Source organism: Poecilia formosa, unplaced genomic scaffold (genome assembly GCF_000485575.1).
Source record: "Poecilia formosa unplaced genomic scaffold, Poecilia_formosa-5.1.2 Scaffold28, whole genome shotgun sequence".
Taxonomy (NCBI): Eukaryota; Metazoa; Chordata; class Actinopteri; order Cyprinodontiformes; family Poeciliidae; genus Poecilia; species Poecilia formosa.
The window spans coordinates 3,548,480-3,576,442 of record NW_006799967.1 but is presented as its reverse complement, the minus strand read 5'-3'; the positions used below and the strand labels follow the sequence as shown (position 1 = coordinate 3,576,442).

The 27,963-nt window shown below is 39.9% G+C and overlaps 1 protein-coding gene across 2 annotated transcripts in view; it reads right to left on the bottom strand.

Moving 5' to 3' along the window:
• Nucleotides 1–12,553: 12,553 nt before the first annotated feature.
• LOC103135922 (carboxyl-terminal PDZ ligand of neuronal nitric oxide synthase protein) overlaps nt 12,554–27,963 on the bottom strand; it is a 54,373-nt gene continuing 38,963 nt past the window's right edge. The window contains exons 10-12 of one of the 2 annotated variants that reach the window (XR_001661709.1): nt 25,812–26,124; nt 18,682–18,921; nt 15,050–15,138 (exon numbers count right to left, since the gene is read on the bottom strand). Coding sequence is in view for 1 of the 2 variants with exons in the window: in XM_007548944.2 (XP_007549006.1) it covers nt 14,589–15,138; nt 25,812–26,124 (863 nt within the window). In the remaining variant the exon portion in view is untranslated. Of the gene's footprint in view, nt 15,139–18,681; nt 18,922–25,811; nt 26,125–27,963 lie in introns of both variants that reach the window. The other variant, XM_007548944.2, reaches the window with a different exon arrangement.

Sequence of the window (27,963 nt, the reverse complement as noted above, 5' to 3'; positions counted from 1 at the left end):
TGGATTTGGAGCCACACACAAAATTAAAGTGAAATGTTCCCTTTATTTTTTTGAGCAGTATATATTAAGTCGTTTGGTTCTGTTGAGATTCCATTGTGTACACTTGGATTTAATTTGTCCTTCACAATATTTTACTGACTTCCCAGATTAATCCACTCCAGACTATTTCCAGTGTGGATGTAAAGTGCAAGTGTAAGATTATGAGGACAGAAAATCATAATTTACCAAAATAAAAAAAATAATAAATAAATCAACTAACTTAATCGAGACCAGAAATACAAAAAACGTGATCTATAAGTTTTTGTTGTGTTTAGGCAGAAGGGTTGTGGTTCCTGTCTGACCGAGTAACATGTATAATTCTTTAATTTACAAAAACAAAAAAGTATTATTATTTTCCATTTCAGTGGAATTGTTAAGGGACTACACAGACTAAAATGTTTTTAGGGAAAACAAAAACAGCAAATTAATAATGCAGATGACAAAAACAGAAATAAAAAGTTCATTTTCAGGGCAGGGTTTGTGTTGAAATTTGTTTCATCTGCTGTTGTTGTTGTTGAGGAGAAGTTAATGAGTGCAAATGAAGCGTTTTATAAACATAAAATTTCCATTGCAGAGAGCCGTGAGTCACTTTTCCTGATTGTCCATGTGTATGAAGGCTGAGCTAAGCACTCAGTCCAGATGGCAGATTATGAGCAAGGTCACACACACAGATAAACACGACAGATCTTAACGAAATGATTCCCCGCTGTTGCAAATCAATGAGGGCATGTCAGCCTGGTGTTTGTTTGAGTACCATTCGAGAAAGTTGGCACTGAAGGCCTCACCTGCCTCATGAAAGGTCAAAGTTCATGATCTACCAATAGGAAAGACATTGGGAGGAAATAGAAAAACCAAATATTCTACAATATTGTTATCATAGATGATTTATGGCAGTTAGGAAAATTATTTTTTTCATACAGGGTGAGGACAGTTTTTCCCTTTAAGAAAGACAATTTCTATTAAATCTTTTGTTAGTATTTTGTGTTGATTCAGATCATCTTCAATTCTGAAAACTGTTTATTTTATTTGGGTGTGACAAAAAAGCAAAATCATGGCGAATAGTTTTGCAATGCACTTTGTGATTGATGCCTGCCAACACAATGTATGTACTAAAATTTTGTGTTAAAGTTATGACTGTGTAAATTAGTTGGCATTTCTTTCATATTCATTGATTCCCTGACCATCTGAGGCTGAGAGTTTAATGTTTTATATAGTACACAAGTTAGTACCCACATACACTGAAATAATTGTAACAAAATTGCTCCCAATGGCCTGCTACTGGAGCCAATTTCAAGCATTTGGCATGCTGAGGTGAGGAAATCATCAGTGCAGGCAAAGTATTTGAATAATGTAGCGTAAAACTAAGCGTACGCTGCAAAAACACTGTTTGTTCTAGTTTCAAGTGCAAATATATTACTTCACTTGGAATAAGACAAAACAAACTTACAAGTAACTTTTCAGAGTTGGACAGTGCTTGATCATTATTTACTTAAACGTGATCATCTTTTCATGCCATTAAGATGTTTTATTTTGTACATTTGGGGACAGCAGATGAAAGATAACAAGCATTTTGAACTGAGACAAAAAGTGTTGCTTTTGACAATAAAACTTGAGTGACATTATGATGTCAATAATATCAGCTGTGCCGAACTGCGGGCTTTGAGCACAGCAGAAGGACCACTTAGCTGGATTAGATGAGCTTATCTGAGTGACTCGCTTTTGGATGACTTCAGTCAACACACCTGTGCTTGTACATGTTGACCAGCTTCAAAAGCAAATTCTTTTTTGTGTTTTGCAAACTACTGGCACAACAGTGGTTAGAACTTATAAGGTAACTCCATTTTTTTTTAAATTACTCATTCTTTAATTTAACCCATTAAGTGGGTTAAATTAAATGGACTTCATCCATTTAAGTGGATGAAGTCAGGTGGAACTGCAAAAGTAGTTTTTGGTCTTTGGCTAGAGGCAAATCCAAAAGCAAGAAAACACAAATTTCAAACATAGTCTGCCAAAAACTAAGCTGAAACACAGGTATTTTTCCGCCTGCTTCAACCAGCTAAGACATCTCACTGTCTAGTATCAGAGCCCGCCATCACAAAGGGGCCAACTCGGTTTTGAATTCTCATTTTCCTTCAGCTGTGTTTTAAATTAATTTCCAGACAAGTAATTTGAGGATAAACATTCTGCTTTCCAGCCTATTCCATCTAATGGAGCATCATTTTTAGTGCCTCCTCACTTTGTTAAAAGCAGTGAATAAAATAATGTGAAGTGGACTGATTAAATGGGCCTCAGATTCAATTACACGGGCTGCGGAGGTTGCACCGAGAGCTAGTTACTGGGTAGCAGATACTATTGGAGTCTCGGAGTGAACATCATCAAAAGAACTGGCAATGTAGCTTAAGGGGGAGTCGTGAAGGAATAGCTTAAAAACAACCGTAATCGTGCTGTTAAATGATCAAATGTCTCATCTTGTAGAAAAAAAAAGAGCTAGATTGAGCGGTGTATTGACTTTACCACATGTGAAAACCCTTCACCTAAATTCAGAGGGATAACGTTTCAAAGGTTTACTACTCCAAGCATTTCCCACACTTAAAAGGAGAGTAATCAAGGACATCAAATGCAATGAGATTCTCTGATTGTCATTTTTGGACCAAAGACTTTGTCTCATGTATCAGAATAGGAATAATGCAGATCTTTGATGTAAATGTTCTGTTTTTTTCTATTTTGTTTTGTTTTGGTTTTTTTTTTTTCATTTTCTTTTGAGAAGTAAATGCTAAATATTAAACATATGACAGCACTATAAGGAACAAGCTGTCAATAATCATCCGATGTTGGCTGTGAGTCAACTTTAAATTATTAGAAAATGAAAAAGGGAAATTCAGCCTCAATTAGAACAACCTGAAGAAAGATGCCACAAAGTTTTTATACTTTGCGAAGCCATTTGCAACAGATCAGTCCACAGTTTTATCATGTCTTTCCCATCCAGGGAGAGAAATATTGCAGAGCAATCTCAGAGTCATGCCAGATCAACTCTAAAGCTCTAGATTCCTTATGACTTACATGAAAGCCATTTTCTTTTGTCATTGTCAATTTTTGGAATTACTGAAACTTATAGTTGGACCCCAGGGAAACAGGACATCATAGAACAATAATTATATTTGCTAGCCACTCTAATCAACTTAAAAATAATATAAATGAAAAAGAAAAATGCTCTAGTTTTCGTAGGAATTTTTAGGGCAACCAAAAGACAAATGACCAAATCTTTAAGAATTTTAGATGGAAATGTAAACTTCCTGATCTTCCTCTAACTGTCATGGTACCACACGATGACGTCTGACGTCTGTAGCCAAAACAGAGCCAGGAGGCATTAAAACTGTGTTTTTGTGCAAAAAGCATTCATTTGACATTGTTGCTAAAATTACTCCTGCATTGTATTCATTCCAAACAAAAATAATAATAATAAAAAAAAAAACCTCTCAACAATCTGCAGTCCATTCTCTTGCCTATCATATCCCACAATGCTGAGTGCTGAAATGATCGCAGCAGTCGGGGGGAATGAAAACACTAATCTGGTGTCAGCAGGGAACGCTTTCTTTTGTATCTGAAAAAAGCTTGAACACAAAGCAACATGAACTGCGGAAAAAGAAGCTGCAACTTAAATTACATTTAAATACAAGTGATATGCATGATGCCTTCCTGTTTTCTAGAAAAAATGCCATCCGTCTGTCAGGTAAATTCACATATTGGGAGATTTTTTTTTTTCTTTTTTCTTTTTTTTTAGCAAACCCAAAGGGTTTGCAACAGAAAACCTGCTCTGCCCAGCTTAAACCCTACATAATAAATCTATTTAACTACAGAAAGCAGTCTGCAAACAGGATATTGGGTTCATGTGTACCATGTGGAAAATGGTTTGAAAAATTGCAGAGCATTTGAATGTGTAACACACACAAAGAGAGAGAGAGCTGAAGAAATAACTCAGAGGCAAACAGAATTACATAGCTGCTAGCTCTGCTGCAGACTAAGGGTGGCTCTAAATTATATCTGTCAATGCTTAAAAGTTGTTGTCACAGAGGGAGTGAGAGGGTTGAGCTAGATATATGAGGTGCAGTAGAATATGGGTTTGGGCTAGTTATTGTGACCTCTCTGGTGATGTAGGCAACCAACATCATTAAACAACCTTTTTGTCTTTTTAAACTTACATCAATTCATACAGGGCACCAAAATAACACATTAGTGCCACCCCCTCAGCCCCCCACCCCAAAAAAAAAAAAAATTGCAGAGTACCAAACTTTTATCACAGTTCTAGGTCTTCAGATCAGATTAAAATCTGTGCCAGATTCTGCTCCGATGTACAGCGCTGCAACGAGAGACGGCCGCGCGTCGCCCACAGTAGTCAGGAGAAACCGCTGCACCTCTCAGTCAGCGCTGCCAGAAAAAATATTATGCTGTAATTCCATCGTCCTTACTTTCTCTGCAGACTGTCAATTATCATATCCCAGAGAGGCCCGCTGGATATTTTGCTTTCAAAAAAATAATGTTTGCATTGTTATTCATTTGGCGGTAAATCTGTGCTGGTTGTTTTGGGGCCTGCCCATAGCAGTGCTGTGACTTCGCAAGGCAAGGCAGTCGCTGCCTCCATGCATTGCATGGCAGGAACCTATTGTTCTACACCCAATAGAATGTCTCTTTCTTTATTGGCGCCTGCCCATAGCAATGCATAGGGAGGGCAGTGACTATGTAATGCATGGAAGGTAAACTAAACCTTTTTTTATTCGCAAAGACAACTCCGGATGTCATCTGTGCCTGAGCCCAGCAACACAAAGATATAACTTTTAGATCAACTGCCAACCTAGATAATATTTTATTAAAAAATAAAACTATTTTAAACACATGGCTACAAAGAGACCTTTCAATATTTGGAAGAATTTTACTCTCAAAAATGGAAAGTCTATCAAGACTTATTTATCCGTCTTACTCCTTAGAAATTTCCAATAACATAATGAAAAAAGTTAATCAAAATAATTTTACTGTCATTTGGAAAAACAAACATCACTACATTAGAAAAGATGATATTATAAAATCACTGGAAGAAGGAGGCCTCAGTGCACTTGATTTTGACTCTGTAAACGGTTGCTTAAAACTTCGACAAAACTTTCTGAAACATGACAAGAGCTTTTGGTTTGGCCTCCCTGCTAAAATCTTCTTAGACTTTGGTGGGGTAGAATTCCTTTTAAAATGTGACTTTGAAATTAATAAACTTCCAGTTGAACTTCACCAAATTTCACCAACAAGTCCTTCAGTATTAGAAATTAATCTATAAGCACAACGTTTCCCCCCATAACACTCCTATTTGGAATAATAGATGGACCTCTTTAAAAAATATCGAGAGGGACTCAAAACTGCAGGTTGAGAAGATTGAGGCAGAAAAAAGGCAAATGATGACTGAAATCAAAGCATACCAAGTGAAGGTTGAAAAGCATCAAAGTGAAGTGAAGACACTTGAGGTTGAGGTGTCCCAAAAGATCGACAAAATCGGCATGAAGATTAATGAGATTTTGAGAGAAAGAGACAAGTACAGACTTCTTGAGGTCAAGGTAAATGCTCTGGAAAAGCAGTTGGAAGAGGCAGAGAAGGAAAATAAAATTCTTGAGAAGAAACTTCCAAAAACTTCAATGGAGGAAGCCATAGATGGACCTAAGCAAGAGTTTAAAACAATGATCAATTTATCTTCAGGCGTATTAGCTGTGAAAAAACAGCGAAACAGGTGATTAAAAGAGCGTCTGATGAAAAAAAAAATACAAGGTGAGTAAACTCATGGAGCAGCAGGCCGAGACCTCCAAGCTCTTAGCCTACAGTAACAGAGAGAGGCTGCGGTTGTAACAAATAGTTTTGCCCAGACAGAATCTGATTGGAAAAACCTGAAGAGAGAAAATAGATACTTAAATAATCAGTTAAAGTTACTACTCGAAAACAAGGACAGGTATCTAAATGACATTAAAGAAGCCACCGACCAAGTGCGTAAGGTGACAGATTTGTCAGGGCCGTGCAGAGACCACTAAAGGGGCAGGTGCTCAAAAAAAAAAAAAGGGCACATCTAACCACATTCTAGGACAGAATATTAAAGCCACACAGTTTTCAGAGTTTAATAAAACAATGATAAATTACAAAATTTTGCAATCAAAGCTAAGAAAAATCTCTATATAGAACATACAACTATGCATATGCAAGATATTTTATTAATTTCTTTCTGCAGGTCTATTTTGTTATAGGAAAGTATTGCAATATTCAAACCCGCCATTTAGCAAGATATGTAAATCAGAGCTAGACCACCAGACATATTTTGTCTTTACAGAATTACACTATTAAAAATATAAACAAGGGCACAATGCAACCTGATGCAACCCAAGAAGCAAGTCTACTCCACTTTATTCACCAAAAAATATTTTTTTTAATTCAAAAACTGTTCTGTAATCTGGAACGTTCGCTACGTTGAGCGCCGCAGTTAGCCGCCTTATCTCACTGCGCGAGAGACAGCTGCGTCATGCGTCACGGGCAAAAGTTCAAAGGTAACAAGGTGACCGGAGGGCTTATTCTGTTGTACAAAAAATACCCAACAACAAAAAAAAAAAATAATAATTACAAATAATTTTAGTACATGTTATGTGTCAGAAGAGGGCTTAGGAAATAACAACAAAAAAAAAATTGACTAAAAGGGCACTTGGGGGCAAGGAGCAAAAAGGGCAGGTGCTCAAGCACCCCCAGCCTCCCCCCTCTGCACGTGCCTGTGACATCTATTCCCTTAGTACAAGTGCTACAGAAGTACTTATAGTATTTCAAAAGAGCAGAAGAAATCTTATGTTTTTTGAACAACAATTAGCATTTTGGCTAAGTTTAGTTTATACACTAATTTTAAGATATTGAATGAAGTCAATGTTTCTCAACATGCTCGTGTCTCTCCACATGCTATGAGTACATTGTAGTTTACTTTAGCATTGATGCTAATTTTTAGCATCAGAACAGGCACACTTTGGCAGTCTCCGTTTAAATTTGGGGACAACTCTAGACTTTTCCAAGAATGGGGCGATCCGGACCCCCGGGATTTATGCCAATGCGCGGTACTATCGGAGACGACAAATAGCCTTCCCATAGCTTCAAACGGTTTTTGAATACATCTCATGGTTCCTGAATGGNGGGATTTATGCCAATGCGCGGTACTATCGGAGACGACAAATAGCCTTCCCATAGCTTCAAACGGTTTTTGAATACATCTCATGGTTCCTGAATGGGAAGCAGTTGTACTTTGGACTACTTTTTTTCAGAAATAGAGATTGATTTTCAGAGTTGGCAGAGGAGGGCTGAGTTGGGAGTTAAGAACTACAACAATGGTGGAACTCTCAGGTACCACAGGGCTGAGCTGGTATTTATAACTACTTGCTGTTTTGGGCATTATATAGCTGGATTAACCAAACCACTGTTACACACTGTTACGGATTAGTGTGGCCATTTAAAATGAAGCTTACTGAAAGTTTCAAAATAAAAGCCTTATGTGGTGCAGTAACATTAGCCTTTATTATGGTTTTCTCTCAGGTTAGTAAACATTAGCACAAAAATTAGCATTTCACTGCCCCCCATTAGCATTAGTCTTTTCCCTAAAGTTAGCTGTTAGCTAATTTTCTTATTAATTAGACATGTTTAGTATACTGAATGGAGCAAGTCAAATTAAAATAACATGCTAGTGATGCTCCACATGCATTTAGGCTAACATTAGCATTTTGGTTAATTTTAGCTTATACACTAATTTTAACTTATAGAATGGCATAAGTCCATGTTACTCAACATGCTTGTGATTCTCAACATGCTGTTGAGTACATTGCAGCTTTCTTTAGCATTGATGCTAGTTTTTTAGTATCAGAACGCTGGGTTTCAACTGACTTTGGCAGGCCCCGGTTAAATTTCTTCAGAAACTTTCTAGTTTTTTGTTGTTGCATTTTCTCTTTGTGTTGAACTATGAGCTCAATCTCTACAATACCAACAACAAAAACTTGTTTTAAACAACAAAAAAACAGTTCTTGTGTTTTTCTGCTCTTTTTCTTTTTCATCCACATAAATAAGAGAATGTCCTGTGGGTCACTTCCTGACTCATGTTTTCTGTTTGTCGGTAAAAACTTTGTTTTTAAAATTTGATTTGGTATTGTGTGAAAAAGCAACACAAAGCAGCACACAATTTTTTAAGTCAGCCCTCTTTCCTCTGACACCCCTTAATAAATAAAATGATCTTCTCGAGTTGTAAAAAGTTTCCTTGTGTTAATTCGACTCTGCACATTATCCTGAACATGTCATCCCCATGATGAGAAACAGTGGCAGAAGCATCATGCTGTGGGGAAAGGGTTGCTGGTTGAAGGATGGAGGAAGACCTGTTAAATGTGTTCTTTCATGGTTTTAATAGATGCGCACAGGATTGATGTGCCCACTTTGAAAGTGTTTTTTTATTTTCTCAGGAAGGTGTATGACTCACCAGCATGGATATGGCACCCTTCAATTAACCTTCTTCAGCTCTGACCCTTCCTGGATGACTCTTTCTGTTTGCTAAAACATCATGAAAGAAACACCCCGTCTCAGTCACTGCAACTTGTAGAAAATTGTGGAGCTGTGTCGAATATCAGAGAGCAAGCAGAGAGAGATGCGTGGCTTTCGGAGGGCATAGATTACCTTTTTTTTTTTTAATCTGGTTCTAATAGTAGAGGGAGGAAACGTTATTACTTCTTCTCTTGACCTCAAAAAGAAACGTTTCTGTGAGAAGAAATATCTTGAACCCAAGGTTATTGTTTCTGCTAGAGGGTCAGACAAGAAATAGTTTTACATTCATGTCGCTTCAAAAGGTTCCCAGCAGCACAACGATGTCAGGGGAAAAGCCTGATAGAAATTCAGCTAAGAATATTATCTGTGACTCACTCTCATTCTGCTACAGGAAGACAGGAAAAGTGTATGTAAATAAAAGACAAACTTAAGATGTAGGAGAAGCTTAATCCTCTGATTTGTGTGTGTGTGTGTGTGTGTGCGTGTGCGTGTGTGTGTGTGTGTGTAAATTCCTCTTTCTGGTTAGTTTGGTTTCTGGTTATGTTCTTGCTACGTTCTCAGTCCTCTGTTGAATTAGTTTTCCTGCTGCTTAGACCGACTGTCGATCTATATTCAGTCCCATCTGCTCTTCATCAATAATCAGCCTCCAAGTATTGGCTTTACACTACACGGCTCACTCTTCAATTTTTGTGTAAAACCATGATGACTCGCTTCGCTGACAGATGTACAAAAAAACCAAAAACAAACAAGCAAAAAAAACAATTAATCAAAGTCTGAAATATCTAGCAGCCAAACCCACATGGAAATGCCATTTAAACACATATAGAACTTTTTCATACATTTATTATGCAGACCTATAGTTAAACCAAGGGTGAAGGGTGGCAAGGGTGAACTAAACCAGACTTGTTGGTTTCAAAATAAAGGTATTATCCTAAATCTTAATTTGCCTGGCAGTAGCAACAGACTAGGTCTAAATAATCACAAAATTACATTAAAAAAACCCCCTAAGCTTAAAGTATAACACCTTTTGAAATTGCTCTGTATTATATTAGTTTATTGTAACTACTGCTTATGTCACCCTCCACTATAAAAAAGTGAAGGATTAACGTTTTATCTGACCATTAAGGCCTTTTCCAATCAGTAAAAAACAACAACAACAAAAAAAACCTACACCTTGTTTACATTTTTTAGTCTTGACACTCCTCTGATGTAGATAACAGAATGAAATTTCAGAGCACATGCATTCTTGAATAATTAAAGGAAAACGCAACAATAAAGTCAGCCCCGTTTGCTTTATCTGCAGCCCTGCTGGTAGCAGTTAGGAGCTTGTTGAGTTCGCCCGCGTCGCTGTGATCACAAGCCTCGCATTAGCTTTGACCACTGGCAGGCTCGCCCCGGTCCGCTCACACAGGCGGCTAATGCCTCTTCTGCAGCATTAATGACTGCACAAAGTGCGACGGCCTTGTGTTTTAAGCGTCTGTGTAAAACCTCAGAGCCGGAGCTGCCACGTGGCTCTTAAGAGCTGCATCGCATTGATCGCAGATCAAAAAGCAGTCCCGGTATTGATCGGGCTCATTGGACTTGGTTGGAAGCTACCGCTGGAGGAGGAGAGAGTGCAGGCGAGACGGCCTGACAGCATCATCGATTGTCCGGCTGGGGAATACCATGTTGGAAGGTGGCACGAAGTGAGAACTGGTGGTTATATAGAGAGATGCATCGAGGCTTTTCCTCGCCATTACTGATTTCTGGTGTTCTCTTAGGTCTGAGTTGCAGATTTTGACTTTTTGATAACATTTTGCTTTTTAAAGGACTATGACATAAAAGTAAAAAAAAACAAACATGTAAAGTTTTTTCAGACAGCAGATTAGAACCTGACAGAAAATGAAGCTTACAAGATTAATGTTGACATAATCTTATCTGACTTTTTTTTTTTTATTAAACTCAGAAGAAGGTATCTCATACGGTGTTGTTTACAAGCTGCTGCGAAATAGTACAAATCTAATCTGAATTCTTTTTCATCACAAATACATATTTCAAATCATCATTATCATCAAAAAAAGTAACCTACCTCTGTTGCATTTAGTTTTGAGTGTGTGTGAATGGTTGCTATTCCTGTGTGTCTCTGTGTTGACCTGCAATAGACTGGCAATCTGTCCCTGGTGTCTCCTGCCAGACACCAAACCCCAACAACCCTGCAAGGATAAGAGACTCTAGATGATTGGATGGATAAAGATAACATGAACAAATATAAAATGTTTTTTTTTTTTAAACAATGATTTCATTTATTACGGAGAAACAATGTATCCAAATCACCTAACTGAATGTGAGAATAAATTCTCCCTTGTCAAACCAGAAATAACTGTGATTCCCACCTTTATTGGTTCAGTTTCACTCACCTCACCTTGGGGTAATTACTGCCTGACTCTTAAAAACAACAACAAAAAACAAAGCACTTAAATCCTGTTTGGCAATATGAAAGGATCTCAGAAGGTGAAACATTGCCTTTTGATCATTGGATAAATGATCATTGGATCACTTATCCAATAATCATTGGGCAAATTGGATAAAATGGTAATTTATCCAACTTAAATGACCAACATGACTCCACCAGTGCATCAACAACTCGCTCATAGAGTCACAAACAGAACATCCAGAGCCTGAAGTCTCTGCTTCTCTCAGCTGACGTCAGTGTTCAAATTCTCGACTGCAGTTGTCACCAAAATTCAAAGATGTCATTTGTTTTCTCACATAAAGTCTGGTATGAATACGTTTGTCTCCTTTAATAAATGGAATCCTCATTTTGTATTTACTCCAGTTATATTATTAGTTGGGTGGTTTGGGGGCTGCTGTTGGTAGAGCTGTTGCAGCAAGAAGGTTCTGGGTTTGATTCCAAGGCCCGGTCTTTCTGCATAGAGTTTGCATATTCTCCCTGTACATGCGTGGGTTTTCTCCATGCACTCTGGTTTCCTCCCACAGTCCAAAACCATGACTGTCAGGTCAATTGGTTTCTCTAAATTGTCCCTAGGTGTGAGTGTGTTTGCATGGTTGTGTGTCTCTGTGTTGCCCTGCGACGGACTAGTGACCTGTCCAGGGTGAACCCCGCCTCTCGTGGGGTACAAAGAAAATGGATGGATGGTTTGAAAATTTTAAGCGTCATGAAAACATACTTTTGCACAGCAGCAGTAGACTGAAGCTCATTATTGCCTTTAATGTAGTCAATTCTGATCCCTGGCAGATTAATTGGTGCATTTCTTGCTACAAAACATGCAACTCTTATGCTTGCTGTGCCAAGAGATGCTGCTTTCACTTCTGAGATCCTAGCTGCTCTGGGACAAATTACAGCTTTAATACCTCATAGCAAAGGGAATTCCTATTTGCCTAATTTCTAATGAGTGCATTGCGCAGAGGCCCTGAGGGCAATAAGCCGGTCAGCCTCGTCTTAATGCCTGGCAGTGACGGCAGTGCTGTGCATGCATGCCTTTCGGCTTTCGCGTGGCAGAGAGAACCGCTAAGCTTGAAGACGCCTCTGGAAAAAGTGACACAAAGCCTTAATGAGACTTGTGTGGAAAACGAGGAGTATTATAAACAAGGAGATCCGATTCAAATGTTATCAACAAACCGAGGAGGACTTCTCTGCTGCCAACTCAGCTAATTCTCTAAAACTTTGCTATATGTAAGCTCCTTGGTGCTTTCAGCTCCGTCTGCGGGTCCAATGTACTACGGTTACAGGAAATTATATAGAAGGTTGTCAACAAAGCTGACTTGCAGAATGAAGTACGTGCACAGACAGGTAATTTCAGCAGTACAGAGAACGTAGGCGTCATACACGGCACATTAACCTTTCTATCATTCCGTGTGCAGGGTAATGCAAAGCCCAGACCAACGTGAAGGTTCCCTGAGAATAAATAATGGAAAAAAAAGAGAGAGTAAAGTGCCATAGTTTTCAGCTACACCTCTTTATTGTGTTTTATTTTCAGCCATGTTAGTGTTGTAAAACTCCCTGCTGAACGTGATGTTGGGGAAAAGCCTCATCTTTTGGTGTAAAACGTTTCCCTTCAGGACATTTTACTTCCGCACCCATCGCCTCCATCCCTCCGCAGCTGCTTCGCCTCGCATCTCCCCTTTTATTGTGTTTCTCTGTCTACTAATCAAAGCTCACAACAGAGCGCTTTCAGTGAAGTCATAAAGAATAGCAAAGCAGCAAAGTGAACGCATAAACTTCTCAGCCGTTTATTGCTGAGCTGCAGAGGTTTTTAAACGTGTTTTTACTTGAACCCACACTAAGAAAAATAGTCAACCCAATTTTACTACGATATTATTTTTTACACTTCCGAGTACAAAATTCACGAAATGTTACACCTGAAGTATAATAAAGTGTCTTTGCATTATGTAGGTCTACTACAAGGGAAATTGTATTTTTTTCAGAAATATTGGTTATTGGCCGTCATGGCAACATATACATCAGACATTAATTTTCATATTGGTGCATCGCTAGTGCTGTGCTGTAAGAAATTCAAAACAAATAAATTTGGCTGGGTTTTTGTTCTATCCACCTTATCCCCACCTGCATCTTCATGATGCAGATTTAATCAGCTCCAAGTGATTTAAAAGCATGAAAAATGGCAGACAAGTCTGTGGTTCAAAATTAAAATAAGGATTAATAAACGTCATGTGTATCTTCATTGTAATAATCAACATGCTGGATTTATATTTGAAAAACTGAAACTATAAGTTATCTGAATGAGGTCCAGGTTTGAAGGTGAGAGCTTTAACCTCTTTGAATTCTCGTTTTAAGGTATAAAAGGAAGTCGTTCTTGAGTTGTTGCCCTGACATCGTCCGTCGGACAACAGAGACGTCTCCACCACTTTTACATCACATATCTGGCAGCATTTCAGGTACCTTGTACAAAAAATAAAAGAAATGACAGACTGATAACACAATAAAGGATTTGTAAACACTGAAAAGACAGCAGCCAACTAACAGTTAGCTGTTGTTGTTGGCAAAATAAAAGTCATGTTTCAGATTTATTACTTTAAATTCACAATTTAACAAACATTTTCATGATGATTTTTGATTGTTTATGAAATCACCGCTGCTTGTGACGACATAAAAATGGAAATGTTTGTTTTTCGTAGTTTTGATAATGGCATGTTGTCTCCTTTAAAGACATACATGTATTGCTACACTCCTAGTATTTGCCTTTAGTTTTACACAAAACCATTCAGATCAAGTTTTCAATATCTTTTTGTTTTCAATATCATGATACTGTGGTATTTTACTCTACCATGAACGTTTGATACCAGCGTACATCTAGACTCGACATAACCAAATCCCACTTGCTCTTGACAAAAAAAAAGAAACCGCGAATGTGAGCCTAACCATAGCCCCAAGAACAACCATAACAACTAAACTGACTGACTTTTATCTCTCCTCTGTCCAATCACTGACTTCCTAATTCCTTTCTTACCGTCCGTCATCCTATCAGGTGCATTTGAGGAGATGAAACTTTTTCCCAACTTCACCTCTGTCCCCTGCTCTTGTCTTAACTGTGAATTTTTACAAATGATCGTCCTTTTCCACTTATTTGCACCAAGGTGAAACATCGTACAAAATAACAGCTCCACGTCGACGGCTACCAAAAATAAAATGTGTTTCCTTTGTTAGTGTTGAATTCTACAGTGAATTCAGTACGACTTCGACAGTGCAATATATTGCTACATGTACTCTGCTTAACATTCTAGGCCCTAAAAAGTAAATTAGATCAGAAATTTCATTACAAAAATACTAAATCTATTCATTGGCTAATTACTGATACAATAGCAAGCGTTTTAGCAACACATGCACTGTGTCACAGGTGAGTGGAACGACTTAAGATCCTGAAATTGATGCCCTGTGCAAACATAGTTGGGTCTGAAAGCAAGTCCTGGATTTTTTATTTTTTTTATGTCGACTGAATAACATTTAAGTCTTCCTAACTCCGCTGGGTCGTATTGGTGTCCTCCTGGCTGCTCTCCAGAAGCTCATCCTCCGAAAAACTGATATGAAGGCAGGTGTCGTTCATAGGAGATGAAAAGCACAGCGGCTGATCACAGCTGTCAGAACGCGAGGCCATGGTGTTTGACTCCGTGGTCGACGAATCAGAGGACGAAGCGACCGCCCCGCCGTGCTGCTCCAGGGGGCTTCCGCAGCTGCTGGACGCTATCAAAAATGCCCCGCGGTCGGCAAAAAGGTCATCGTCGTCGCGAAGGGGCGACAGCAGGGACTTGGTCTCGAAGCGGACGCCCGAGTCCTCGCTGGCCGAAGACGAGGAGGAGCTGCTGTCGCCGTTGCTGAGCGAGTGGAAATCGGTGGACGACAGGGAGCTGGGGGTGATGTCCGGGAAAGAGAGGCTGCTGCTGCGGCTAGGGGCCGCCGGCGTGGGCACAGCTGGGACCTCTGACCCCGGAGAGAACGTTCTGCTGGATCGCTTGCGGTTTGTGGAAGGTGGAGGAGGGTCAAGTTTGGGTATTATCTGTTTATACCTACAAGTAGAAAGGAGAGAAAAACCCTGTTAATAATAATACTGGTTATTGGTTTAGGGTGCATTCACTCCAGCGATGCTTAGTCCACATTAATTAAACTGTAGTTCATTTAAATTTGTCCAGAAAGTTCAGTGAATCTGGGCAGGTGTGAATGTGTAATCGAACTCTAATGCGGACCAAAAGAGTGAACTTTGGTCTGCCTAAAAACCCACAAATAGGTTCCATCAAAGTGAACTCTGGCACGGTTCGAATGCATATGTGGATGCAAGCTAACCGGAGACTGCTCCAAAAACAGGAAGCAAACCAAAGGTCATGGGATTCCTGGTAAATACACCCAAAACAAAGGCGAGAGTCTAGCATTAAAGGGAGAAATGGCTTGTGGCCTTTTACTAAAGACAAAAGAGAAATCTTACAAAATCTGATGCCAATCCATTTTTGCTGAAATTTCTTGGAGAAGAAAGTTGCTCTCGGGTTTCTCTTTGGGTCGATCCCTCAGTACAGGTGAGGGATGAACATGTTTTTTCCACTTTGGATAATAAGACACAGTGCAGCGTGAAAGCAAACTACACCTTCTGAAAATCTAACAACTTTGGTCCTCACTCGAATCGAATCTACCAGGCCATCAGGTGAGAAGACACCCTTAATTTCCTTTTTTTAGCCAATTCCAAGCCAGCATCACTTCCCCACTAAAAGGTCTCAAGCCACTTTTACTCTCCATTATTCACATTATACCTCATTAACCTAAGTGCGCGGGACATAAGCTATTCCTGCACGAGACACTGAGTCCTTCTCTGGTTCGCCGTTGTTCTGTCTGTCAAGAAACTTATCTACAGCCCACAGGCTCACTGTTGTGAAAATAGAAAGCCTCTGGGGAAGAACAAGAGCCAAAGCCTGGGGGATGCGGCTAAGGAAGCGAGAAGAGACGGGACTCGCTGATTTCACCACAATAAAGCCTTGACAAGCACCAGCGCACGCATCCACACACAATTATCGTCCTCCTCTTGGAAAAATGACTCCCGATAACAAGGCCCGCTTCCTCTGAGGATCCTCGCGGTTATAAGTCTGCTAACTTTGTTCCCCCGAGAGATCCGGTCTGTGGTTAAGTTCATTTCTGAGTAATGAAATCACAGAACTTGATGATGCCTTCAGTTTCTGATTCAACAAGACGACGACCAAAGCTGGGGAAAACAATCATCTTTAGACGCGTTTAACATTCATTTTCTGAGCTGAAAAAGGGACACCGCACTTTCTAGATTTTTCTTCTTTCACATTTTGAAAACATGTCGTGTTATTTCCATTGGCCAAATGTGTTTCTCTCTGTGTTGGTCACATAAGATCCAAATACAAGACAGTTGTATTTGTCACTATACTGACTACTTTTTACTTTTGGTGTAGACTACATTTTGTCAGCCATGCAATGTATTTTACTCGAGTAGGAAGCGTGGTACAGTAAATCTACTTATAGAAATACATTTTGTTCAAAATGTTACTCAAGTAATTTTAAACTTCCCCACCTGAGTTGATGAAATATAATCACAGCAAATGTCTACACAGCTGCTAAATTAAGCAGCACCAACATTTGTTTAAAAAGAAGAGGTTTCCCTGAGTCGAGGCGGATGATTGCCCGGCATTGACAGATAATTCATGACAGTGACATTTTTCAGAACAAGTTGACATGTGGTAATTTGGATCAGTGTTGTTGACGGTGTTGCTGGTGAGCTATATTTATCATTTGCTGACTGAAAAGCATCATTTTTGTCAGAAAACTGTCGCTCCAGACAATGGCACAATTCTTAATCTATTAAACAAGTGGACCTGCTTTTATACTTTAGTGCCTTTATGAGGAGACGTAATAATAAAAAAGTTTGCTTGACTTTCTATTCCAACTATTCCAACAGGAAATTGCCAGGAAATGTAACTTGGTGAAGGAATGCTTCATACGTAGGTCCGCCAAAGTGAAATGATACTCAGGCATACCTAAAACGGTCTGTTGTGTTTCCAACAGTGAAAATAGCTTTGTATGTCTTATAAAACAATTACCAAGGTAATATTTGTTTTATTAAAATCATAAGCAGTGGAGTGAAGGAGTAAATCGCCTCTTTTTGTTCACCGTCTTTGTTCATTGCCAAGTCGAAATGAAGTCAGTTTCTGCCTCACTAACCCGCCTCCCTTACCAAAATGCTTCATTCCCTCCTTCATTCTGCCTCCAGAATGTAAAACAAAATGTGTTTTGCATGCATCAAGTCTGCCTGGATAAGTGCAGGTGCAGCAGAGAACCTCCATGTTTATTTTCTGAGAGTGATAAAGTTCTTATTTGACAGGTTCTTTTATTTTCTATTTTATTTCCACAAACTCAATCAGTGGAGAAAATACTTAGCAAAATTGGTACATTTCACATAAAACAAGTGTAACCTCGGCATATTCAATGCATTATTTACTTGTTTAAGTTGATCAGAGGTTTGATAAATATTTCATTTGTAATTCATAATTCCTGTTTCTGTAAAGAAAACGTTAGAGTGTGTTGACCACTCTTAAAAATGGGAAAAACAAGAAAGCATCTTGAAATAAGATGGATTGGAAAAAATATGGGCGTCTTTGGTCCATAATCCACATGAACACACAGTAAAACAATCTGAGATTATTGTAAAAAATAAAAATCTACAAAGGATGAGCTTCAAATATGAAATCTACAAAAGTGGATGGATGGAAGGGTTGGACATTTACATAAGCTGCTCTGTTTTTACAGATAAAGACAAAAATAACAAGTAAATATAATTTATTTTAACAGGCAATTTCACTTGATAGAACCTAACATAATATGTTATGTAATTTAATTTCTTCCTATCTGTGTTTTGCATGACAGCAAATATCTCTATTTGGGCACATTTCAGAGAAAAGTGTGGGATTATTCTTTTAGCCAGCTGCATGGCAGTGTGCAGGAGGAAATAGGGGGCAATAGTTGTTACTCTGCTTCTCATTTAAATAACACTGCAATTCTTAAAAGAGTTTGTATTCATGTACATCTTTCAAACTGTGTGTCGTTGACCTCCGATGCAGGACAGGCTTGACATAATCCATCTGAAAGAGCGCTGAGTCAACAAAAGCTAAGCATGCAAGTGACAAAGACACACATTTTAAATTAGATCACAAAAAGTGCGAGGGTAAAGCTCGCACACGAAGACGGGCCGCTGCCTCTGCTACGACAGCTTCACCGCTCGGCCTGAACCGCCTCTGATAAGAAACCTGGACAAGAGCATTTATTGTTTGCAAGCGAGTCCGTGAAAGAGGAAACCCCCACCCCGAGTGTTGAAGAAGGAGCCGCCATGCACCAAATAGCGCCGCAGTGACTGATTATCCCCATGCTAATGTGGTTATTAATCTGCAGGCGCAACGTCCGCGTGTAAATAGAAGCCATCATGCATTCGTTAGCAGAAAAATCTCTGGCGAGTCCCACACTCGAGCCCACAGACACCCACACCCACCACATGCCCGGTCCCATGCCTGTGCCACAGACACATGCTGCTTATGATGAGTAATACTCACACAGAGGGAGGAGAAGGGGAGAAGAGGAAGAAGGGGAGGAAGATTAAGGGGTGGCACAGAGCTCCCCAGGCTCCTGGGGGGAGAGGCAGGAAACGATGAGAGGGGCGATAGTGGGGACAGAGCGATGGAACACATGAGCTGCGAGGTTTTGAGGCAGCAGCTGCAAGCTGGGTGGGTTTTTATGGGGGGGGGTGGGGGAGTTAGAGGAAGAGGAGGATGAGCAGGAGCGGGTCTTCACACCTGTACCAAAGAAAGGCAACAGTTAGACTACGGCCGATCGGGGGAACCGAGCGAGAGAGGAAGGAGTTTTAAGGCCAGTGAGCGTCCAACCATCTGTGACTTCAGAGCCTCTTTTGTGTTGGACATTTAAAACCCTGGCTCCCTCTCTGGCAGAATCTAAAAAGGACACAGTGGGAGACGGGAATGTAATTAAGTAAGTGGGCAGAGCTGCTGGTTTGGTTGGTATTTCTCGCTAATATGAATTCATGCCTTTAGTGTTATGCAACGCAAACAGGACTCTCCAGTTAGCGCTGCTGATTTGACCAAACTCTGGAAATGTTCCCACTGTGACCAGTTTAAGATTATCTGCTGGACCAAAGAGAAATTTGTTGCAGGAAAAGCATCTCCAAAATCTTTCGGCTGTTCAGTCCTCCATTGTTTTTAAAGTTGATTAGAACATTTAGTAGTGTTATAATTATTAATCCACGCTATGTTTCAGTGTGGTATGAATAAAATGCGAGAAATAAATCTATTTTTGGATGATGAACCATGTTTATCTTGTCATTCTGCACAATGAGCTGAATACTTAGGGAGATAAAAAAAAATCTCTAAAGGAAACTGCAGCAAAGAGAGGTGGCTATAACAATAATTAGACAGACTCTTGTCTAATTATCAGGCTCTGTTTGGGAGGAAAGCTTCCAAAATAAGCTTTTTCTGTCGAAACATCGCAAATGCAAACTTGTCAAAATGTCTTTGGCTGCTGTGTGCTTTGGCCAGACAAAAGTCAAGTAGGACCGGGCATCAAGTGGTCCAGGAAGGTGCCCTCTGTACAGCATGGTCTGAGCTATGATCTAGTTAGGAATATGGGAAATGGATTGAAATGGTACAAAGATCCCTTTCTCTGCATATGAAACGCGGCAGAAAAACAGAATGACAAAGAACTTTCCAATGGCCAAAAAGTATTATCAGAAAGGTGCTAGCGAGAGTGCTGTATACAGTAACAGTAGATTATTCTACTGTTTTTAAAAGTGTGCAGAAACTTGCAAGAGAGACTGATCAGACATACGGCGAATGTGCTGCGATGGTGGAAGAGAGACATACAGAAGCTGGCAGAAGCCGGTAGGCAGGAACCAGCAGCAGTGCTGCTGGTTCCTGCAGCAGCGCAGCGGTGTGCAGCTTTACACCAGAAATAAATCAGCCAAATCAATAAGCTGCGGCTGAAATAATCTACAAAACATTTGTGACTATTTTACCTTTATTGTTCGGTTCTTTGCGGGTGTTTGTGGTGACACAATTATTTCTCAAGTTTGAACATGTCACGAGTGTTTCTTCAACTTAGATATTATAAATATGCAAACTAACAGCTGTCTTAATCCCAGCCCTGTTGTGTTTCTTGCACTATTGCCAGTAAAGATTTGTTCATGACTGGAAGCTCACAGGACCTCTGGCAGGACCCCGTAAACCAGCATCGTTTCAGGCTCGTCACTGTGGGGAAACTGTTTATTTTTGGACTAATTAAATGCCACCGAAAAGTCAATGAGGAGACTGGAGCAGCAAAGGTGCTACAGAAGCTCCGACGAGTCTCCCCTCCCCCCCATGGCGTCTGAAGTCGACATGATACAGAGGCACAGCGTGTTTGTCTTCCCCGCTCAATAAGCAGGAGCAAAGCGGGCAATCAAGAGGGGAGTGTGAATGCTTCCAGTTAGGAAAAGAATCGGCAGGAGCTCTGCATTACAACAGGTAGCTAGGAGGAGATGCCGCTGGGCTTCTAAAAGATGTGTTGCATTGTCCCTTTTTTACTCAAGTCTTTGTTTTAGACACACACAAAAAAAAACAGAATTATGGAGGCAACTGAAAGGCAGACAGCAGGTGGTGGATTCAACTCCAGATAAGAGACCGTGGGTTTTTTGGCTTTGTGAAGAATTGATCACACTTGTGCTTTATTTTGAATGTACGTGGGTGATCAGGAGGCTCGGCAGAAGAATGACAAAACTTCTATCAGTTTTCCTAAAAAAAAAAGCCCAACAATACCTGACAGAGTCCCTTTCAAACATTATCCCAACAAACCCTATAGAAGATCATTTTCAGACCAGCAGTAAGTCGAAAGGCACAACTGATAGTATCTATTTCCGAGCAAGCGCCACATAACTGTGTGTAAATCTAGCTGACAGTACCGGCTCTGCCTAAACGCCAGGAAGCATCGTCCATTACACTCCCATCGAACCCGTGCAATTGGGTTATCGGCTGACGAGATCTGCTGGTGCAGCTCCGGCCGCGACGTTAAAGATGAGGGGGTAGAACAAAAGTGACAGAGGGAAAGGGAATATCACAGCTAATTTCAGGAAATGCGATTGTGCACCGTACAATGTGGCTGGAGCGCAAGGGGAAGGGGAGGGGGGGGAAAGCGGTTCTTATCGCACACGAAGAGCTCATTTGTGAGTGAGATTGTTAGGGATTCTCTAGACTCGAATGGTGAGATAGGGAAAGCTTATGTTCACATTTGCTAAGTGTGGGCAGGGCGCAGTTTTTAGCTCAGTCGGCTCAAGGGATTGCAAACTTTAGTCGGTGAAACATCACTGTTTCGCGCTTATATTTAAATAAAATGCCTTGGAAGGATAGGCGTTTGGTACAGGCAGTCATGATCCTCGGAGAATAAACTGACTTTAATCGTCATCCTATGACTTAGTGGAGCCTCTGGCAACAGAAGTATTTTCTGACTACTACAACATCCTTATATGATGTTACCGTGCTACATATAACTCCTCCATCTGTTGTGCAAAGTGTGACTCACTGCAGGCTAGGCTATAGCTATTAGCAACTGAACATACGGTAGCCAGGAAAAAGAAAAAGAAACTGGATCGTCAAGCGTTAAGTCAATTTTTTGCAAATTTTACATAACAACAAGCCTGCGATGATAAATTTTGCTGAATGACAGATTGTCCCAGAAGTTATTGCGATAAAATATATTGTTATTTTGAGATCACTTTGAAGTAATGCAATGATATAATGGTAATGGCATAATAATACGATTTCAAAGATAACTTTCCATTCTAATGAACGTTTAACACTGGAACTGGAAGACATTTTAAATATCCAAAAATAAATAAACAAAAACATAGAGGCAAAACCTTAAATGAATCATGAAGTCTCTGCGAACAAAATTATTCTTAAAAAAAATAAAAGAGCTATTTGAGGTGAAAACACCAGACTGAAGAATTTTACCATACAGATTTTGGTTGAAAGAGAAATCATGTGATTAACTGATTTATTGGTTATTTTGACAGGCCTATATAATAATTGATTTTGGGCACTGAAGTTGAAAATAAGTCTCCGTCTTCCACACGTTGGCTATGCACCCTACGTGGTTTGTAGCAAACATTAAATTTGACGTCTTACGACAGGAAAGTCTTGATTCAAGGGGTAGCTGTAAAAGTCATCTTGCAGAAACTACCTTTACTAGTAAGCGGTTTTGTAGCTGCACAATTAGAAAAGGCAAAAAAGTAGTATTTTTCTGAATGTTTCTCTTATAAAGCAGATGACTGCACGATGTTGAGATTGCATTCTTTTGCTTTAAACTGACAGACTTTTGGATTATTTTCTAAATAAGAAAAAAGACCAAAGAAAGGTCATTTGGTTTTTGATGCAGGCATGTTTGGCTAGAAGCAAACACTTCATTTCAACTGACAAACACGGTGGGAGAAGAATGATGATGATGTGGCGCTAAGAAACCTGCCCAGGTGACGTTTTGCTGAGACGGGACGGGTCACCCATCAGCTCAGTATATTTTATTCAGCAGTAGTAACGCTCTAAAATAGAACAAAACTTAAAAGAAGTCAAACGGCACAAACGTGATTAACTTTTTAAGAGTCGTCTGTCACATATTTTATGTGTGACACCATACTGACCCCACCGAGCTCCACTCCGTGCCGCTTTTGGCTCTGTAAAGCTGGAGTCTATTTGCGATGCGAAAACAACCAGGGTGGAGCCCAGAGAGGTCAGCGTCACGGGTTTACGACTGAGCTGCATTTTGATGTCAACTTAACCACACACTTGATCTGTACGACAAAGCAGACACCGGTCAGACACGGCCGTTTGTGTTCTTCGGCAACAGAGAGGACGAGAGGACGCATGTAGATCACAATGGGAGACGAGTTCGTAAAAGTGAAATGAATGATTCATGTTTAGTCTGGATCCACTGCTTGACGAAGAGGGGCTGGGTGAGAAGGTCCGACCGGCGAGAAAGGAGACTAGAGCAGTATTAGTCTGCCAGTTTGCAGAACATAAAATCTGGCCACTCAGGCTGTAAACAGTAATCCACTGGGGGAATCAAGGAAACAAAAGAAAATGAAAGCAATAAAATATGCGGTGCGGCGGTGGGGGTAGGGGAGGGCGGTCTGACTGCAGCAGAGGTGATGCAAAGGAGTCGGGCAAGGCAGCAGAGTAACATATTGGATTTTCCCCAAACATTTTTCAACCTAACTTTTTTTTTTTTTTTTTTTAAGGTGTTGAGTCACTGCGCTACATTACTGTACTTCTAAAAAGGTCACCAAAGTTCAGGTGTTGTCTTCTTTTATTTTTTTCAAAGCTGAAAATAAAGTTCTCAGTTTTTCACTCTTTTTTTTCTTTTAGTGAAAACTGAACACAATGTTTTATGAGTAAAATATGCATAAAGGTGATATAACTCAGGGGATGAGGCAAGCAGAAGTAGACATGGGGGGAAAAAGGGAGAACGCTACTTTATAATCTCTTCAGTTAAAAATGCGACTTCCTCGTGAGTTTTTTTTTTTTTTTGCAGCTTTTGTAAAACACTAAATGGAAATATGGTAAGATACAAAGAGACGAGAAAACGTAGCTGGTTACATAATTTTAAATCGTTTGTAGCTCCCGCTTTGACTTTCCTTTGTGCACAAAGCAAAAAAAAACAAAAACAAAAACAAAAAACCACTGAGACGCATGCTGTTGCAGGAAAGAGGTTCAGCTTGTAAAGGGATGAGAGCCATAACTGCCTGGGAGTCAGTGCAGTAGGAAAACCACAGCATGAGAGTTGGGCTCAGCTGCAGACTGACAAACACACACACACACACACACACGCACCTACGCAGAGGAGACATATGGAATTACAGCATGCAGATAACACACACAGCTCTGCTAAGTCAATCCCAGATCTTTTCTCCTTTCTCAGCTCTGAAATCAACTTTACTACGCTGTCCTCTGAGACGCCTGCAGAGAATTTTCTGAGTAGAGCAAACCCTGGGAGTGAGAATGAAAACAGAGCATTAAAAAAAAAAGAAGAAGAAAAAAAGAACCTTTGTGTCCTGTAAAGTTTTCATAATTTCATGTGGTGCATGCTTTTTTTAAGAGGATTAAAAACTTGTTAAAATGTGATTATGAGCCTTGGCTCCATAGTTACAGTACGAGTCACGTATTCCACACACACCCCCAAAAGTACAGACGTGGATGTGCTTCAAGTGCAAAACAAAAAAAAAAAAAAGAAAAGTTCCCATATCCCTTAAAAGCTAGATGCATTCATTATTAATCGCCCCCATGAATAAAGAGGCTGTTTTTCTCTTTAAATGTGCTTTAAAAGCTGTTTAGAGTGAATTATAAGATAAAAAAAGACACACAGGAACAGGAGTTAAAGCTGACAGAGTAACAATGTTTTTCTTAAATCTGCTACTCTTACAGGCTGTTCTGATCCCTGCTTTTAAGCTCAAATCTCATCCCCTCTTTGTTCGTCTTTTTTTTTCTCTTCCCAAAATAATCCCTTGATTACACTTGTTCTTTCATTAACTGCAGGCGTTTTCTGCTGAGCTGTGCCGCTCTCCAGCAATAACAGTAAAAGCGACTGGATGTTTATGTCGCTGTCGCCTGGTTACCCCCGAACACAAACCGACAAGATTCACACATTCGAACGGCTTAACGTATATATTTGGACACTAAACCATTCCAACACTCTTCCAGAACTCCTTATGCGTTTGGGTTGACTTGAAGATGCGTGAGAATTAGCCCAGCTTTGCTCCAAATAGTGACATTGAGAGGAAAGTGGCTGACGTCCTTCAGTGCGAAGGTCACAGAGTTGACCTGCCAGAATTTTCTAAGTGCTACGGATCAAGTTCAGCCTGGTTCAGGCCTTACAGTAAAGGGAAATAGGTGCATTATATTAAGTTAAATAAAAAGAGCTACAACAACACCTCTATAGCACATCTCAATAATGTATATGGGGTGTGGAAGACGGCTTGTCGCGAGGACACGTTGCAATTTATCCAGTTACACAACAAAATTATAAAACAAACTGATAAATTGATTTTATAATGTATGCCAAACTGACAAACTATTGTTGTAAATCTCGAGTTTTGTTTGATTGTTCGGGGACGTCTGCTGGGTGTTATTTTTAAAGCTGTTGGTGATGGCAACCTTTCTATCTGTCAGTAAAGTAGCAGTGGGAGACAACATTTTGTTTTTAGCCTATTTGCTAAGCTACTTAGCTACACAGCTCCTTGCAGTAATTTTGGCACCATAGTTATTGCAATGAACACAAGCGTAAAACAAATGACACTTCTTAAATGTATCCCACATTCTAGGGTAGCATATCTTTTTAGATTTTAACTATTATTTACGTTGATCATATCTTTTTAAAAGTACAATCCTAGATATGCGAAAGGAGTAAAATTGCCACACTCCTAGCTCAGAGTACTTAATTTATGCTAGTCAACCATAATACTCCAGAATAAGCAGGATGCTTAATGTAAGGCTGTTTAGTGCTGGATCTCACATAAAACAACTAAAAACTCACACTGTGGTAACATTTAAAGTTGCTGCGTCATCCTCCTGCATTTCTTCACCAGATTAACTATAAGATCCAAACCTGCACGGACCTGTGTGTGTTATTAGCGTGAGGTCTGAAGTCTTACTTTTCGTCCAGGTTGGCAGAGTTTCTAGATGAGAACTGGACAGTCTCGCTGTTGGAGCTCTCCTTGTTATCCGCTGTGCCAGTGGCTCTGATGAAGGGGTCCCGCTCAGCAAACGAGGCTGCTGGCTTACTGCTGTTCTCCAGGTTCAGCAGGTTCAGGAAGGACTCTGCGCAGTCCACCTGGTTTGGGGAGAGGGGCCACGCGGCCGTGGAGGAGATGAGCTGCTCCAGGTTCTGATTGTACTGATTCTTCAGATTCAGGGATAATGATTTCGCTGATGACAATTGCGAACTTTGTGCCGTCTGTGGAGCATCTGGAGATAGACAGAGAGTACAACATGCTGTCCTCAGACTCAACGGAAAACACAAAAGGAAGAAGTTGACTACAAATCCAATGTTGGCTTTTTTTATTATTATTTGCTTTGTAATGATCCCCCACGGAGCTGACTCAGCCCAGAGAAGCTGGCAGGGTGCCACCCACCCCACTCAGGTCGTTTTCTATCAGAGGGGATGACATGATTAATACAAGCATGAAACACAATGTGACAAATTAAACTGCACACACACACACACAGAAAAAAAAAATGTGCACAGACACATCCATGCACACTGCACAAAGTGAAACGGTGGTTATTTCTGGCAAGATCAGCCATTTTCTTTCAATCTGGCGTAAACACAGATGTATAAAAAAAAAAAGTTATGAGGGCCAGAGAAAACGGTTTTAAATCTTACAAAACTCTCCCTTAGGCAGTACAAATTTACTCTGCACAGTTTGAAATGTGAAATCGTGTGAGAAAAGATCGGCATATAAAACGAAGAGGGAGTCCAGGAGCACTTCTTCTCGCACTCGGTTATTAGACCTTAAAAAAAGCGGCAACGTTGCAAAGTAAAACTCAGCTTTAAAAGCAACGCCTTCTCAGCAGATCATTTTGCTTGTGGGTGACATCAGCCTGAGCAGCAATCTGTGTTTACTGCTTAATTGATGGATGTCACCTTGCTAACATTCAGCTAGCACCGTGTTCTCTGTGCCTTGCAATTACAGCCTTTCTGTTGCTACCATGGTTCACCAGCTACCAAAATCATAAGCTAGTGTAAAAGTTTCAAGACCTCGATTCAGTTCAGACTATTGGAAACCTTACAGTGTCAAAGATGCCAGGGATGCATGAGACATCTACATTCCCAACGGGGACGTTGCCACTCACCTTGCCAGATATCGTCTACATTAGAGCTGTGTCTTTGTGCCAATCTGAAGGATGGTTTCTATCAAGAAGACTCTGTTCTCGCTTAAAAATAAGACCACCAAGAAACTGGGTTAAGCAGCACACTGCCTCCACTAGATCTTGTGTGTTTTACAGCAGGACGTAGTTGTTGTGATTCATGGTTTCCCCAGAAATAAAAATCAATTGAAGCCACCTTTAAAGTCAAGTTGGAGCCGATCTCAGGATTTTCTGTTTCCTTCTGTTCCATCAGGCCACGCTTTTGTTGGTAAAAGAGATTCTATCCGTTCTTCTTCTTTTTACAGAAAACAACAGGACTGATTTATTTTGAGTATTGTTTTTAGTTATGATGATTTTGTTTAGAAAAGTATGTTTGTTTTTCATCATATTCCTTTTGGGTTTTAAATGTGTAACCTTGCCAGCTCTTTTTTTTTTTTTTAAGATGCTGACTAGTTTCAATAATATGCTACTCTGTTAAAGAACAGACAATTTCTTTGAAAGTGAAATAAATTAATTTGAAACCATTAACAAAAATCCAACATGACAGACACCATAGACCAGCCTCCAGCATTAAACCATATTTGAATGGTATTTGCATTATTGCTTATTAGGTTTTTCCTGTCAAACACTGGATTAACGTTTCTTTTTGTCTAAAATGCATCTTATGAACATGGCTTCCCTAAAACGCTGGATCAGGATGAATCCGACATTTGGCTTGCATCAAAATATTTTGAAAAAAAAATGTTAAATTAATAAATGCAATTGGAAGGTTGATGGAAGCATATGAGACAGAAGTCTATCCAATAGCACAAACGTGAATTCAAAATCTAATCTTCCAACTCAAACAACGGCTCAAAGTAAAATGCTTGGACACTGCCCGGCTTGAAGCTATAACCATCTTCTGTTTCATTTTTATTATACACTAAAGAACCGCTT